Below are 16,186 nucleotides of genomic sequence, written 5' to 3'. Positions count from 1 at the left end.
AGACCCCACTCCCCTCCCAGAGCTGTGATAGAACCCAGGAGTCCTGACGAAGTCTCTCTCTCTCCACAGAGTTAGTAACAAAGTAAGAATATACATTAACATTTTAACCAGTGTCCCTAAAGTGACTTGCCACAAGATGTCAGAACACATTAGTATTAGAGCTCAGTGGGTCTAATATTTCATTCTCTTTCTTTTATATAGGAATTAGATACAGTGCTCCTGTCAGCTAATTGCTAAGTTATCTGCCAAAATACTAGAGTTTTCAGGTGCCTAAGTAGCCCCTGCAATCATGGTTAAATTACCCTCCCTGCACCACCAAAATTTGAAATGGTGCCCCTGAGTCCACAATACCCTGCTGTGCTCCCCCACAAGAGCTGCATTAACAGGCAACTCTGCAAGTGCCCCCCCATGCCTCTCCTTTTCCTTGGCCACATATATCATGTCCTTTTTCTGGTGGCTAATCCAGAAAAAGAGGAAATGAGCTCACTACTGCTACCACCTGGGGGATTTGTTGGGTTGAGATCAGCTGGTAGAAGCAGGCAGTAGCGACAGAATCTGAGACTGCAAGCTCCTAGAATGACCTCTTACCTTTATAGACCAGCCCTTTAATCATACACCGCTATTTTAAAGTTTAGTGTGATAGTAAAGAGACCCATTTTAAACCCTTCACCACACAAGACAAAGCCCATAGTATTCATTAACTATTTATTTCTACTCTACTGGCTCCCAAACTGCTTTTCCTCCCTACGGCCACCAGCCACCTTCGAGTTCTTCCTCTTCTCTCCCCGGTGGTGGTCACTTGATTGCCGGAGCTCAGCAGATGGTCCAGCTTTGCTCTTCCGCTTCCATTCTCCACTTCTTTGGATGGCTGCATTTACCATTGAGCAGCCTGATGGAAATACCTGAGTCCTCTGTCTGGGCACGCAGGCCCAGCAGCTAACACCAAAGCCCCACTGAGTGCAGGGGGAGGTTAGCCCGGACTGTCAGGAGTGGAGGCTTTGCCTATGGGGACTCCAGGCTCTGCAGCTGCTGCCGCCTACATGGTGAGTCCTCCAACCCATTGCCAAACAGCTCTTCCACATTCTGCAAGCTGGCCTCACTGGCTGACTATCTAGGAGAACAGAAACCCTTTGTTAGAGCAGGAGAGTCTCTTCAATGCTGCACTCTTTGCATGGCTCCCAGAAGTCACCGTGAAACATGACTACATAGCCCCTAGGAATCTCTCCAGGAGCTCCTGGCTCAGTCACTTGGCACCCACTAGCAATAGTCTCTGACAGTGGCATTGCAGAGGGGGGCTCAGCAGACAGTCCCTTCTATGTCTTCCTGAATGGGAAGGAGTTTGCTCTTGTCATTTAAGGACTGGCTGTCAGAGCCAGGGCTCCTGCATTCTCTTGCTTTGGAAGTGAGTGTGGTCTAGTGGTTGGAGCTGGACTGGTATCAGTACTGTGCTTCAGTCCTGTCTCTGTCAGTGATGTTGTGAGTGACTTTGTAGTCAGTCGCTTTCCATCCCTGTGCCCCAGCTAACAGGGATAATACTGACCCACCTCAGGGGCTAGCAGGGGTCACCGCTGTCAAGGCTCAGGTTGGAGTGAGTTGTGCTCTTGATAGCGAAGGGCCCAGATTCAGTCCTCATGGATCCCGTGGTGTCTGTATGTGGCCATGGTTGTACTCACCTAGCATTACAGACTGTTTAGCCTGTTTCTGGCCATGCGTGGTGCATCTGCCTCTGGCCCTTTCTGGCACACAGCTCCATCACACACAAGGACATGGCCCTCCAAGGACAATCTATCAGCTCCCATCTGGTGTTCAGCTCCAGGATCCATGGTGAGACCTAGCCAGACCATAGAAAGACAGGGTACTATTCTCCGCTGGAAACTGCTGGAGCTTCATCCTCTGCCCCCACCTATACCCCCAAGCAAAGGAATTCAAAAGTGGTCCCTGATCCCAGGTAAACAAAGTAGTTCAGCTGAGGCCAGGGTGGGTGGAATTACTGCTGGGACTGATTCTAAGAGAAGAGGAGATTTCTCCTCTGCTCTACGGAGATTCCCATAGGAAAAGCAGTTGTGGTGGGGGAGGTGGCAATACAAGCACTCCCCCTCAGCCCTGGAATAGCAGGCAACCAGGACTCTGGGAGCCAAGGGATTGGTGTGTCTTGCTGGGGGAGCAGAGCTGGAGAGCAGAAAAGGGCATTGGAGGAATTGTACAAAAGTCAATGTCATGGCCGGGTCATGGACAGCCAGACCTAGTGGTCAGAGCCAGAGCCAGAGTCCACATTCACAAGACAGGAGTCGAGAGTCAGCTGGGTCAGGATACTGGAAGAGCAGAAGCAAAAGACAAAATTGTGGTCAGAACCACAAATCGGATGAGTCACACCAAGTCAGGATGCCAAGAAATCAAGCCTGGGGAGCGGGAGCGGGTACAGCTAGCACACGGTCCAGAAGGGAGAAACTTGGGTGTTCGGACAGCTTCTTGTTCCTGCTGCTGGTTTAAGGTGGGCCCAGAGGCCAATTAGCTGCTCTGAGACTCTGCCAATAGGCCTCAGGGTGGAGCCTCAAACTGGGGCTGGACTTCATGAGTCCTAGGTAAGCAGTTGTCAGCATACTTCCAGGTGTAGGGCTGGAGTGTGGCTGCTCCCATGAACCCTGCAGACCCGGGTTGACGACCCATAGATCATGACAGTGAGTGATCTCTCCACGCTCAAACCTCCTGCAGGAAACAGTCTCCAGGATCCCGGACACATTCTCCGAGAATAAAATAAGGATGTCATGATGACAAATAGGCTATGTAACAGGAGCCCCCTCTTTGTTGCAAAAGCTCCAAGTGCCCAGAAGAGTGAACGGTTCTTACCTCCAGGAGATGCGTGGGATCTTCCATCTAAGCCTCAACGAGACCCATGTTGCTTGGTTTGACAGGATGAGATCATCTGTCCACTGCTTCCTGAGCTGGGCTGGCTGCAGCATACATCTGTGTGAGAGGCTGGGACGGAGACTGGAAGACAGATGTTACAATCAGGGTCCAGGCACCCCAGAAGGAAAACAGAGGGTCTAAAACTGAAAGACTAAGCAATCAAATCAGCTGATTCGACAGAGAATTATTGTACCATACAGGGACATCAAATAAGGTCTGTTAGGAAAGCGGAGAACACGGTGGTAAAGAATATCCTTGTGTGGTGTAAGTCCGGGTGGGGTATAATGAGTTGTGTATGTGTGCTGGAAATATGTTCTTAAAATATGTTTTGGGATCAGATTTGATAAACAAGTTTGGCTTAGAGACAGGAATGTGGATTTATCTGTCTGAGTCAAGCTTTGTAAGCCATAGGCTATGAAAGTACATTGACACTGAAGGTAAACAAAACAACCAAGCTAACAAACAGCAGCTTGGGGAGCACGCCAGGGGACTGAGTCTGCACCCCAGGAAGCTTTCCTGGCTGTGGAAGCACAGACAATGGACTTTGGGTAATAGAAGGGGAACAAAAGACATTTGAGTTCTCCATCACGTAGGGAACAGCACCCTTTGATTGTGGGAACATTGGATCCCCTGGCCTGGATGGCTGGAAATGCTGGTAACTTGATGTTATTCTGGAAACTGCTAAGGCAAAGATTGTGACTTGCTAAGATTCAGTTTTAAGTCACTACAAAGTGTGTTTTGGTTTGTTTGTTTGTTTGAAACTTGTCTCTTTCTCTTGCTTAGTATCACTTAAATCTCTTCTTTGTTACTATGCTTCCCAAACCACCTCAGTGTCGGGTGTTCAAGTGAAGTGTTGGGTCTCCAGCCTACCTAACAGCCTGAGTTGTGCCCTGTCTCTTTGAAGGTAGCAAATCTAATAATTTCCAAGTGGCGCTGGGCACAGAGTCCAAGGGCAGTTCCCCAGACATCTCCTGTGATGCCCAAAGAGAACAAAGGAGCATGAGAGAGTCAGGCCCCACTGACCCATGGCAACTTCCCATAGAAGAGGCTACACAGTGCTCCAGACACAGCCAGCAGGATCCTTCCCACAAGCTGGGCCATGTCTCTAATCCCCCTCCAGCCCCTCAGCTTCCTCCCCACCCCAGCCTCAGGAACCCCTCCCATCTCCCTGTTCTCCCCACCCACTCTCCAGTACCAGGCTGTTTCCATAATGGAAGCAGGCTAGTACCAGAGTTCGCTCACCGCTAGGTCCTGGCCAGGCTTTTACCTCCATGAGGGAGCAGGTTCTTCCCTCTCAGCCTCTTTGAGACCCTGCACTGCTTGGTTTGAAAGGACAAGGTGACCTGTCCTCACTGCTCCCTGAGGTGGCTCAGCTGCAGGCTGCGTCGATCTGGGAGGCTGTGACACACCCCAGGGCCTAACAGACAGCTGGGGAGGAGGCTCCTATTCATTTCACACTCTGAGAGTCCATAGAAGGACCACAGGTAGAATAAAGGGCAGGAGCTGAAGCTAGCCCTGAGCCTCTGTCCCATCCTCACCTCCTCAAATGTGGAGCTTCCTGAGCTTCAGTTGGGCAGACGTGCTGTAGCCCTGACACAAAGGCCCTTCTGCACCACATGAGGCAGGGAGAGCTCTGCCTGGGAGCAGGGGGAATGGGATGGGTGTCAGACCACGGAAAGAGGGGCAGGGAATGGGAGTGAGGGGAGGAGCTCATGCCCCAGATGAAGGAAGTTTGGGGGCAGAGGGAAGGACCCTGGTCCACAGAGAGGGGAGAGAGTTTCTGGCAGTACTAGGGGGCTCCATTTCCCCTTCCACTAGCCCCCCTTTACAGTGAGACAGAGCAGTACCTGCAGCAGGGAGCGGGAGTTGCTGAACATGGGCGGGAAACATTTAAGGGCATCAGATGAGGCACAGCCCTTGCAGCACCTCGGGCACCTGGTGCAAGTGCTGGATGATGCGGAGCTGGCACATCATGTTGGCTGTGACATCCTCTTGCTGCAAGGGAACGAGAACCTGTCAGAGACTCAGACAATCCCCAGGAATCAGGGAGGATTAAGAGCACCTGGAACCAGCAGCATTTCCAGCCAGCAGCTGCCCATGTCTGAGGGGTGGATCCACCCTCCTGATCGCCGGGATGGAGTCTTGTTGTCCTTTCTAGTGACCTCCAGTGCCAACCCCCCTCCTTGTAGGGCTAGCTCCTGCCACCTCCCCCTCAATGCCCCTGACAGCTGTTCCACCTCAAACCCACCTGGGGACACAGCTCAAGTTCTCAGAACCCTCTCCTCCACTCCCACCTAGGTAGGGCAGGGAGGGGGCTCCAGCAGGGGGGACAGGAGGGATTCTGGCAGCAGTGAAGTGGAATGTGGGGTGGTTAAGACCTTTCTCCAAGTCACTCCAGTGACTAACCCAGAAACTGCAGGATGGCAGACCGGGTGAATGGATCACGTCGGCAGCCCCTGCTGACTGAATCCTCCTGTTCCCTCTAGAGTGGGTCCAGCCCTGCGAGCAGCAGGACAAGCTTCCCCTGCCCATGTGCCTCAGAACTACCTGGTCAGTCGCCAACTCTGGATGGTGGCTCGGGTGACATGGACACTAGGCCATGAGGAACTGGGTGCAGCTCTGTGGGGCAGGGAAGGCTCACAGAAGGCACTAAGGGGACTCTCCTGCCCTTCCGAGGAGTAATAGGATAGCACTGTGTCCTAAGAACATGAGTCCATGATGAGGTAACAGTAGTAATTAATGAGCCTTGCTAAAGAGCTGAGTTGGAGCTGCTCAGAGGACAAGCTGGCTCCCTCCTGCTCATGGAGGTTAATTCATCTCCCTTCCCAGTAGCACCTGCTCCGACTCTCATTCCCCACCAGGCTCCTTGCTGCCAGGCCAGCGAATGGCGATAGGATGGGAATGAGGCCCTGGGCCCTGCCCCAATCTCCTGAGTCTAATGCAGCTGCTTACCTTGTCCCCCATCAGCTGCTGGGGGTCCCCCAGCAGGGAGTAGGCGAGGAGCAGCCCAGCCTGGCTGAGACGCAGGAGGGGTCGTGGATGGCCAACACTGCTGTCCGGAGGAAGTATCTTCTCTGCCCCTCTGAGAAGAACTTTCCGAAGACCTAAAACCAACAGGACATGAGGCTTTAGCAGATTGCCCACAACCAGGCTCCAAGTACTGGAGGTAGAATGGCATCACCCTCTAGTGGCAAAGGGGGAGGGTAAGAGAGTTGCTGTACCCAGTTCCCAGGTTGGGGCCATCTCCTTCCTGACTGGCAATGGCACTGGGCAAATCCCACCTCATTTCTCTGCTTCTTCCGGGTGCAGGAAATCTAACCAGGGTCTGATCAAGCAATAGTGACTGACTGCCCCAGTGCTCTCCTCTCAGACACTTCAGTATCAGCCAGGGGGACAACAAGCAGAGAAACACCAAGAGCCATAATCCTATATTAACTCATCCACCCAGGGATTCTCCTTATGCAACGTAGCAATGGATCCGTGTAAGACACTCAAATCACGGCAACTAGCGCGGTTCCAATGTGGGACCTTTAGTACCAGCCTCTCCCACTGGGTGCTGGATGAGGAACTCTGAGCTGTAAATAAGGAGTGGGCTCTTCTCCTGTCTCCAGGAGGCATCCACCGCAGGGAACTCAGCTAGCCCCACTTTCTGAGCTGTGTCATGCCCTGGCAGAGTGTCCTTACCCCCCCCATCCTGGCTGTGTTCCTGTAGCCCAGGAGCCTGCTGTCCTGGTGCCAGTCCCAGCACCACAGATCTTCTGCCTCATGGATGGTCAGCCCTGGGAAAGAGACACACACACGCATTTGGTATTCTGGTTGAAGTGCTTGTGTCCTTCCAATCACATTGGTGGCTGCACAGTGGGGTGGAGAAGAACAGAGACACAGAGAGACTCAACCTCCAGCTGGGGTCAGTCTGAGAGAAATTGGTTGGGGTCCCATTATCCACCTGTGGTCACTATCAGTCTCCTATCGGGTCCCATTTCCCAGATGGATTCCTTACCCTTCTAGTGCAGCAGCAGCTGGTAGAGCCGGTAAATCCCTTCCCTGGGCTGCCGGCTGATGTCCTTGGCTGGGTCACTGATGAACAGAGCCAGCTGTGCCACATGGTGACCCATCCTGGGGAACTCTGCTGGGTTCTAATGGAAGGGAGAGGAGAGGGGACTCCATCAGCATTTTCCTGTGAGCTCCCAGTGCCCCCTGGGCTAGGAGTCTCCTTCCCCTAAGTCCCTATGCAGGAAATGCTGGGGGGAGAGGAGCTAGAGATAAACCCTTCCGTTTCTCTGCTGCCGAGGGAGCCTGGTGCTGCTCCAGGATGCCAAGAAGGGACCCAAGGCCAGACACGAACCTGACTGCAGCAGGGGCTGGAGCATGATCCTCTTAAAGGCCCAGGGTCACCACTTAACCAGGACAAGAAGAACTTGATTCAATCCTAGCTCATTCCCTGCTCTGACACTGCCTCCCCAAGAGGAACACTCCTAACCCACAGGCCCTGCAGCAGCAGCTCCTTCAGCCCTTTGGAGACAGCCTACCTATGCCCGGAGTCAGGAAGCTGGGGTCAGAGGTCACTTACATCAAACTCAGGGAGGGTGTATCTGAGTAGGGCCGTGCTGCTCTTAATGGCCCTGGCTCTCTCCTGGGACACCCTGGACATAATCCAGAAGTTGACGTACTGTGGGTGAAAGAGGTAGGTCAGGATCAATGGGCAGGTGCACATGCTGTGCAAATGAGCCCCTCCCCAGCCCCAGGGGGCTGAGACATTATGCGCAGGGTGCAATATCCGAGTCATTGATCGGTGTTGGGGCTGGTCCCATCTTCCCTGAACTGATTTCTGAACAGTTCACCAGAAAGGAGACTGATCCCTTACCATTCCCCAGTACTAAAGTCCATAGTGGGATGAAGGGAATGACTGTGAGCACAATCCCCTCAGGAATCTCTGGGGCTATCAGAGAGAAGGGCTGATTCCCTGGGGTCCTCCTGTTTCTGTAGGAAGGAGCCTGTATCTCTTATCTGAGAACCATCTCCTGAATCTCATGGCGGGGGAGGGGGTTTTCAGACTCTCACTCCCCAAGCCAGCCAGGTGCCCTGCGCTTAGTGCTCAACAGAACCAGGCAGAGCTCTGGCTTAAAGTCCCAGCTCCTTCCTCTGTCCTTCAAGGAGGAAGGACCTGATACTGCATTGCACTGAGTGTCCTGACCAAAGAAAACATTCCACTGGGGACCCAGCTAGGAGGACAGACTAGAAAATGGATCTTCCAGTCTCTCCTTACCCAGTCCTCCTAAGAGTTCAAGTAAAATCGCTCCCAGCCCCTCCTCCTGAGGCTCACCTCCAAGATGTAGTGGAGCATGTCTGTTTCTGGGGACTCTGTCAGCAGGTTCCCCAGCATGGCATCCGGGAGCTCTGGCATGATCTTGTGCAGAGCCTGCAAGACAAGGGAGAGCCATGGGTCAGAGTTATGAAAACTGGGGCTACACTTGCCACTGGATGAGAAGAGGGGTCTGTGGGAAGCACTGGTGAGATTCCCAAACACATATCCTGGCATCTCTCATTCACATCCCACTGCAGGCAGTTAGAAAGGATTGATGACAGCTGGCTCTTTGATCCATGAGCTTAGCAGGTCTTTGCAGAGTGCCTCATAGGCATCAGAGTCTGGAACAGCCAAGTTGCTATGAATGGAAGCGGGGCAAAACATGGCATATGGAAGAAAGAAAGAAAGAAAGAAAGAAAGAAAGAAAGAAAGAAAGAAAGAAACCCCCCAGGGAAGGGTAATTCCTTCCCTCCCAGCTTGTTCCATCTCTGCCCACCCCACCCCTGTCTCTGGAGCTCCAGTGAATCAAGGAAGCAGGGAACAAAGGCCACTCTGGAGGAACAGGAGGATGAAGGAGGAGGATGTACCTGGACTTGGGTGGTGTCCTTCTCTGTGCCCAGGGTAAAGACAGCATGCAGGGCAGCTTGCATAAGGTGTATCTCCAGTTCTGGCTCCAGAGCAGGTTTCATGGTGCTGGCAAGAGAGAGGATCTGGTATTAGACTGTGCAGTACGGGGATGGGACTGGCGTCAACATGGACATGAAACCGCAGGGAAATAGGCACAGGCTGGCGAGAATGGAAACTGAGGCACCGAGCCAGGGAATGACATGGCCAAGGCCTCACAGACAGACAGTGGCAGGGCAGGAATAGCTCCTGTTCCCTGGACCCTGCTGCCCCTCCTGTATCTGACCCCCGGAGTAAGCCTCTCCCCAAGGCTCCTGTAATGTTCTTGGAGTGAAAAGAAAAGCCCAGTCAAGAGAGAGTGAACCTTCCCACCCCACCACCTCTGCCAGAGGAGCCACCCTTGGGAGGGGACCTGGGAGTGGGAGGGACAGGGACTCCCAGCCCTGGGCCTGAGCAGCACTTGGGCTAGGGGAGCCAGGCGGGAGGGTCTAGGTACCTGAGGTTGCCCACAGCAATCAGGGAGTTGGTGAAGACGGCGCAGGGTGGAGAGTCGTCAGGCAGCTCCTCAATGAGCTCCTGTGAGACGCGAAGGAGCATGTGAAATTCGGGCCCCACTGACATTTCCCCATGAGGAGATTACACAGCCAGTGCCCTACATGGCCAGCAGGATCCCCCCACCTGCCTCCCGCTCCTCTGATTCCTTCATGCCCATAAAACTTGTCCCCCTTCCAGGTTTCCTGCACAGCTCAGTCCCATTCCCCTTCTTCCTTCCTCCCTGTCAAAACTGCCCCCATCCAACACCCGCCCTCACTACTAAGCTGGGACCATCTGATTCCTTGTCGCCCAGCCTCAGCTGCCCTCTAGCCCCACAATTCCCCCATTTCCCACTAGTGACCAATCTCAGAATTTCTCCCTTCTCTTCTCTCCAATCTTCAGCCCCAGGAATCCCTGCCCTCTGCTGCCCCCTCCAACACCACCCATTAACCTGGAGATACCCCTGCCCATCCCATGTCTCTCTCCTCCCTCCAGCTGCCAGGAGCCATGCCTCACTCACCACAATCCTCTCCACCACAGCCACCTTGCAGCAGTGCAGCTCCAGTGTGTCCTGCCCTCTCTGCTGTGCAGCGAGACACGCGGGGTGGATGGCGTGCAGGAACATGCGCTGCTGCGCCTCATCCTGAACCCACAAGGAGTGGGGTTAGGGGAGAGAGAGCCTGTTAGCAGGGACATCCCGGTCCCACCCACACCAGTTCCAGGGCTCAGGCCTCAATGGGGAAAGTGGGGACCCGCCTATTGTCCAAATCACTCATGACTCCTACACAAGCAGGATCAGGAAGTGGAACAGTGCCTGTCAGGGGAGGAGTCCTCAGCTGGTGTGGGTCCCACATCATGGACAAAAAGGGGTGGTGGATCATCAGGGACAAGACCCTCTGCAGAGCGTCGGGATGCTGGGAAGGGACAGGACAATCTTGGTTCCAGCCCAGCCCAGCTGGGGAACATTTGTACCTTTCCTCTGCCCCGGAGCTGCTCTCTGATGACCTTGAGAGAAGCTTCATTTGTGGCCATGTCCAACCATTCCTCCTCCTCCTCGTCCTCTGAGTCCCTGGGGGTCCCTGCACCAGAGAGAGAAGGGAACAGGGTGACGCCTGCTGCCACTTGGGGGAAGGACGGAGGTGTGTTGATTAGAGCAGGATTAAAGTTCCCCTTTCCCACCTCAGCACCCAGGGCAGATTGGGCCCCACACCCCTTGTCAGGGATGCCTTCAGCCCCCAACAGCTTCAACGCCCATAGCAGAGAGGTCCCTCGCACTGTCCAGCATTCCCTAGGAGGTTCCTGTCTTCGCCCCCAGAGTATCAAGGACCAAAGTGGCAGCAACTCCTGATGCACCCACCCCCCAGTTCCTCTTGCTGCAGGGGCAGCTGTGTGACTGTTGCTGGTGTCAGTGGGGTTCGCGTGGCTCAGGCCAGACACCTGGGTTGGGGACCCCCCCATAGCACTGGTAGAGTATCTGGGCCCATGGTGTTCACAGCCCCGTCCTCACCCTCCCTGAGCCTAGGCTTGCTCCTCACCTGCAACAAAGCAGCAGCGCCCATCGGCCTCGCTGCTGCCAGAGTCCCAGGAGCTGCTTCTGTCCCAGGGGGAGTGGGCCAAGCTGCTTGTGCTGGGACAGGGATCTTCCACCTCCTGTCCTGGGAAGGCTGGCAGATCCTCAGTGACTGGGCAGGGCGATGCCTCCTGCTGGGAATCAGGGCTGGGCTCCTGGGGCCGGTGCTGCCCAGAAAACAAGCCCCAGAACCACCCTGCCCATCTCCCCTCCTGGGCTGGGTCCTGCCTGTGCAGCCGCATCCTGAGCCAGCTCCTTTTGGGTCTGGTTGGTGCCTCTCCCAGCTCGGCACCTGTGTTGGGAGCTGGTTTCCTCTGCCAGAAGGCTGGGCACTTCCACCTCCTGGCCTGGAGGGGAGCTGCTTCCCCGCCAGCGGGTATGGAGGGGCTGCTCTGCTCCTTGGGAAGATGGCAGCTGCTTCTCTCAGGCTCTGGGGCCACCTGCCGAGCCTTCTTCCTGAACATCCTCAGGAGCCTGGCCATCCTGGAACCGAGCGGGGAGCAGGTGTGAGTCTGGGGTCAAGGCAGCCACTCACTAATGGGCCTTTTCAGTCCCTCCCCATCCCTGCCCCAGCCAGTCCAGCTCCTCCCCCACCCCATAGGGGTGCAGCAGGGAGTGCAGTCTACACACACTGGCAGGAGATGGTTACATGATCTGCTCCCAACGTTCCCCCGCGTCATCCTTGGTGCTGCAATACCTGGGGAGTCTCCTCCTTTTAGAGCAGTGGGGTCAGTCACAAAGACCATCAGTTACTTTGGACAAGCAGCCCCCTCCTGTCATCCCAGGCCACACTCCCGCCCAGGCTAGAGAAGGAACAGTACCAAGGAGTCCAGACTTCTCCTGGGAAACCATTCCCCATGTCAAAGTTACAAAGTCCCTTGGCACTGGAAGCCCAGGGTCCCCTCATTCCCCATGGATTTCCATGTGCAGCAGCTCACAGAGTCTGGCCCAGCTCAGAGCCTCTCAGCCTGGGGAACAGTCTCCCACAAGCACACGTTTCCAAGCACACTGGAGACGGCTCCGGAGAAGGCTCTACCCGGTCTGACAGTGAAGGGCTCCTGAGGGCTGTTTGCAAATCCAATCTCCTTTGGTCGAGATTCTCTCCCCGTCTTTCTGCTTCTTCCCAGGGGAAACCACCTAGGAACCCTAATGCCACTCACTTGCTCTAGATGACGGTGTGATGGATGGCAGATGTTCAGGGTCTCATTTCCAGGCCCCTTCACTAACCACAGCTGCACACTCCCAGGCCCTCATGTCCGGTCCCCCTGCCTTTGAGAGGGAGTGTATTCTGCTGTAGTGACTGGATCAGTCACTCCTGGATTCCATTGCTGGCTTTCCTATTGACCTGTGGGACTTTGGGCAAGTTGCTCCCCCTCTTTATGGCTCACTTGGAGTCACATCCCTTTATGGGCTTTAAAAAAGACGATGATTAAAATTTGGCCCCAACCATTTCTTGTTTCTCCAGATTAGCCATTTTAACAAAGTTTAGAATTCTTGACGTTCACAATCTGGAAACCCCCCCTTTCTCCTTTGCAGAGGGCTTTAACAGCCCTTATCTCACCCAGACTCACTGCTGCCCAGAGTTAGAGAATTGTCCCTATTCCCACGGGACAGATGGGCATCCTGAAGTACAGAGATGGGAAGCGACCTACCCAAGATCCCACCTGTCCTGAGAAAGAGAAGCCACCTGTCCTGACTCCTGTTCTAACTAAGAGACAACAACCCCCCCGGAGGCAGGGATAGAGTCCAGGATATAATGTGGTTGGAAAAATTTTCATGGAAACTGTTTTCTGTCAGAAAATCCATTCAGACTAAACCAGTTTGTTTCTTGAAACCATAACAAGTTAGATGAAATTTCTTTGCAAAATATTTGTTTGCAAAACAAGACCATCTCCTGTTTGTCACAGTGCGTTAAATTGTCTCGTCGCACAGAAAGAGGAGACACTGATCAAGAAAATTAAATGAGATGCTTCAGTCTGAGCTAAGTAGTTGCTGCTCTTAACAATTTCAAAATAATAAAATACAAATAAAATAGAATCTTTCCGCTATCATAGTATGTCATAATCTGATAGGACTCAAGGTGATAGGACACCTCATATTCTGCACTGCTACTACTGACACTCTCCAATGGATCCCCATCCTCCACCCACTGTGAGGTAGGTAGGAGAGGACTGTTATTCCTACTTGACAGAGGGAGAAACTAAGGCTGAGAAAGGAGAAGTGACTTGTCTTAGGTCATGCAGCCAGCCAGTGGCAGAGTTGGGAATAGGACCCAGGAGTCCGGGCTTTCAAACTAACTATCTCATCTTGAATTTCATACATGTAATGATGAGAATAAAGGGCTCTCAAATGAGCTACAGAGCAACAATTGTACATAGTAATTATTCAGCAAGTATTCTAGAAGAACTGGAATGTTAGAGAGGATCATGAACTGCTCAGAGACAATTAATGCAGAGCAGCATCAAAACTTGTCAATTGGTTATGACTTGTTGGCTTGGTCTTAAAAGAGAAGAACAAAGAGCCAGGTCTCCTCCCTGTCAATAGTCCCCTGCTCAGCCAATCAGTGTTGGGACTTGGAGGGCTGGGAGGCTGAGGGTTCTCATCAAATAGCCCAAAGAACGGAATAGTTCACCTCCGGAGGGAACCACTCTTAGAGCACTATTCCAGCCCCACCTCTTTGTGAGAGTCTCCCACACTATGTGTTGGAGAGAACCCCCCTGGCTCCGGCCACCCTCCACACACACATACACAGCTTCTGGTGATGGGAGGAGCGCAGGGGAAAAGGACAAAACATGCAAGAGAAGAAGAGAAAGGAGTGAGAGACAGAGGAAAAGGGAAAACAAAAAGGAGAAACCCAATGTCCCCAGTGATACTTAGGAACAAAGTCCTAGATGGGGAATAAAATTCTGCCATCTCAATCTAGTGTTTTCCAGGCCTAGAATTCAGCTGGCACCTGATGGATCAAACTGAACAGGTTCCAAAAATCTCGGAGGCTCTTACCTTCTAAACAGGGATGTCTGTTTTCCAACAAAATCAGTAAAAGAAAAGGAGAAAACTCCAAAGAGGGTCCTCCTTATGCTCACAAATATGAAAGTGAATTCTCTCTCAGTCCTTAAGCAGAGACCTCGAGAAGAAGACTTGCTGAGGAAAAGCCACAGAGGTCTGTCTCTGAGGTTGCCCCCGTCCTGCACCCCTGTCCTGCCTGGCTGATGTCAGGGTCTCTCTGTGAGATCATCGCCTTCCCACCACCTTTGTCCAATAGGCTGAGGTCCTGCAAAAGGCCCTTGTGATGTCACTGCCACACCCGTCCCTCCCCTGCAGTGCTGATGTCCTGCTCCTAGCCAGTCATATTGGACGTTTGAGCTGCTTCCCTTGAATCACTCAACTCAATGAGTCTTCATTCTGGGGATCAAGGCTGCTATACAGTAAAAGATCAGAGGCTGCTTCTCAGGCCACAATCAGGTTTTCATATATTAGTAGACTTTATGGCCAGAAGGGACCATTAGAGCATTTAATCTGATCCCCTGCATATCCTAAGGCAGGCCTCCTGTATGTCAGAAGAGCTGGCTGGTTGTTTTACTCAAACCTTTTCCAGAAAGTCACCTAGTCTTCATTAGAAGACATCAAGAGATGGAGAAGCCATCATTTCTCTTGGAAGTTTCTTCCAACGATGAATTGCCCTCTAACAAACCTGGGTCTTATTCTAATTAGACTTTTTTGGATTTCTGCTTCCAGCCATGGGGTCTTGACATGGCTTTCTCTGCTAGATAAAAGAGCCCTTTTATATTCAGCATTTTCTCTCCATGAAGTCAAGCAACTCCTTTCTCATTCTTCTTTTGGATAAACTAAACAGATTGAGCTTTTTCAATGTCTCACTCTACAGCATCATCCCCATCACTCAAATAAGAATCTTTTCTGTAACCTCTCCAGTTTAATGTAATTTTCAAAATGTGGACACAAGAACTGGATTCAACATTCCATTATCAGTTTCATCAATGCTGTATCACCTCCCTTTCAATACTCACTAGTCTAGCCATCAAAGAATGGCTTTAACCTTTTTTTACCACAGCTTCACATTGACAGATCATGTTGAGCAGCTTATCCACTATGGCCCCTAAATCCTGTTCAGGGTCACTGCTTTCCAGTGGACTGTCCCCCATTCTGTAGGGTGCGGCCTGACTCTTTTGTTCCTGGAAGTATGGGTTTGCATATGGCTTTCTTAAACCCTAATTAGTCAGTAAATATTTTAAAAGAACTAGATCATTAGACGTGCTGAGGCAAAGCCACAGGGATCTATCCCTGAGGTTGCCCCCGTCCTGCACCCGTCCTGCCTGGGTGATGTCAGGGTCTCTCTGTGAGATAATCGCCTTCCCACCACCTTTGTCCAATAGGCTGAGGTCCTGCAAAAGGCCCTTGTGATGTCACTGTCACACCTGCCCCTCCCCTGTAGTGCTAATGTCCTACCTCAGTGCGGTCAGTTTGGATGTCTGAATTGGACCATGTGGACCACCCCACTCAATGAGTGTTCATTTTGAAATTAGCAAAACGTATGGCCAGAAGAGACAATTACAGCATGTAATCTGATCTCCTGAATATTGCAGACCTATTATATAGCACAGTAGCTAGTTTTTGACCAAACACATCATCTAGTCTTCATTAGAACACATCAAGAGATGGAGAATTCCGACCACTTCCCTTTGTAGTTTGTTCCCTTGGTGAATCATCCTCACTGTTGTGCCTTATTGCTAATATGAATTGGTCTCTTTTCAGTTTCCAGCCACTGGGTCTTGTTATGCTTTTCTCTGCTGTCTGATATTGTCTCTCCATGAAGTTACTTCAACACTTCAATGAAGTCACCTCCTGATCTCTTTTATAAGCTAAATTGGCTGAGCTCTTTCAACAGCTCACTAGAAGGCATTTTTCTCCAGCCCTCAAAATATTTTATTGCTCTTTGATGCCCCATCTCCAATTTTTCAACATCTTTTTCAAAGATGGACACCAAAACTGGATGCAGTATTCCGATATCAGTATCACTGATGCTGTGCCACCTCCCTATCCATCTCACTATGCTGCTCATTCATCTAATGATGGCTTTAGCTCTGTTCACCACAGCATCACACTGGAAGCTCATGTTGAACGTCTTACCCAATATGGTCCCTAAATTCCCTTCAGAGTCTCTGCTTTCCCGGATACACTTCCCCATTCTGTAGGTGTGGCCGGCATGCTTTGTTGGTTTGAAACAAAAA

The 16,186-nt window shown here is 52.1% G+C and overlaps 1 protein-coding gene across 1 annotated transcript; it reads right to left on the bottom strand.

Moving 5' to 3' along the window:
* Window positions 1-491: 491 nt before the first annotated feature.
* LOC123365221 (maestro heat-like repeat-containing protein family member 1) lies at window positions 492-11,090 on the bottom strand. Its single transcript, XM_045007926.1, has 14 exons — window positions 10,906-11,090; window positions 10,343-10,449; window positions 9,891-10,013; window positions 9,333-9,412; window positions 8,800-8,905; window positions 8,231-8,326; window positions 7,478-7,576; window positions 6,908-7,043; window positions 6,592-6,686; window positions 5,860-6,011; window positions 4,755-4,902; window positions 2,848-2,988; window positions 1,674-1,831; window positions 492-1,111 (listed from the first exon to the last, which is right to left on the bottom strand). The coding sequence occupies exons 2-8, from the start codon at window positions 10,400-10,402 to the stop codon at window positions 6,912-6,914; spliced, it is 696 nt and encodes a 231-aa protein (XP_044863861.1). The 5' UTR covers window positions 10,403-10,449; window positions 10,906-11,090; the 3' UTR covers window positions 492-1,111; window positions 1,674-1,831; window positions 2,848-2,988; window positions 4,755-4,902; window positions 5,860-6,011; window positions 6,592-6,686; window positions 6,908-6,911.
* Between the last annotated feature and the right edge of the window lie 5,096 nt (window positions 11,091-16,186).

The sequence above is a fragment of the Mauremys mutica genome, chromosome 2 (genome assembly GCF_020497125.1).
Source record: "Mauremys mutica isolate MM-2020 ecotype Southern chromosome 2, ASM2049712v1, whole genome shotgun sequence".
Lineage (NCBI taxonomy): Eukaryota > Metazoa > Chordata > Testudines > Geoemydidae > Mauremys > Mauremys mutica.
This window is presented reverse-complemented; position numbering and strand designations above follow the sequence as displayed.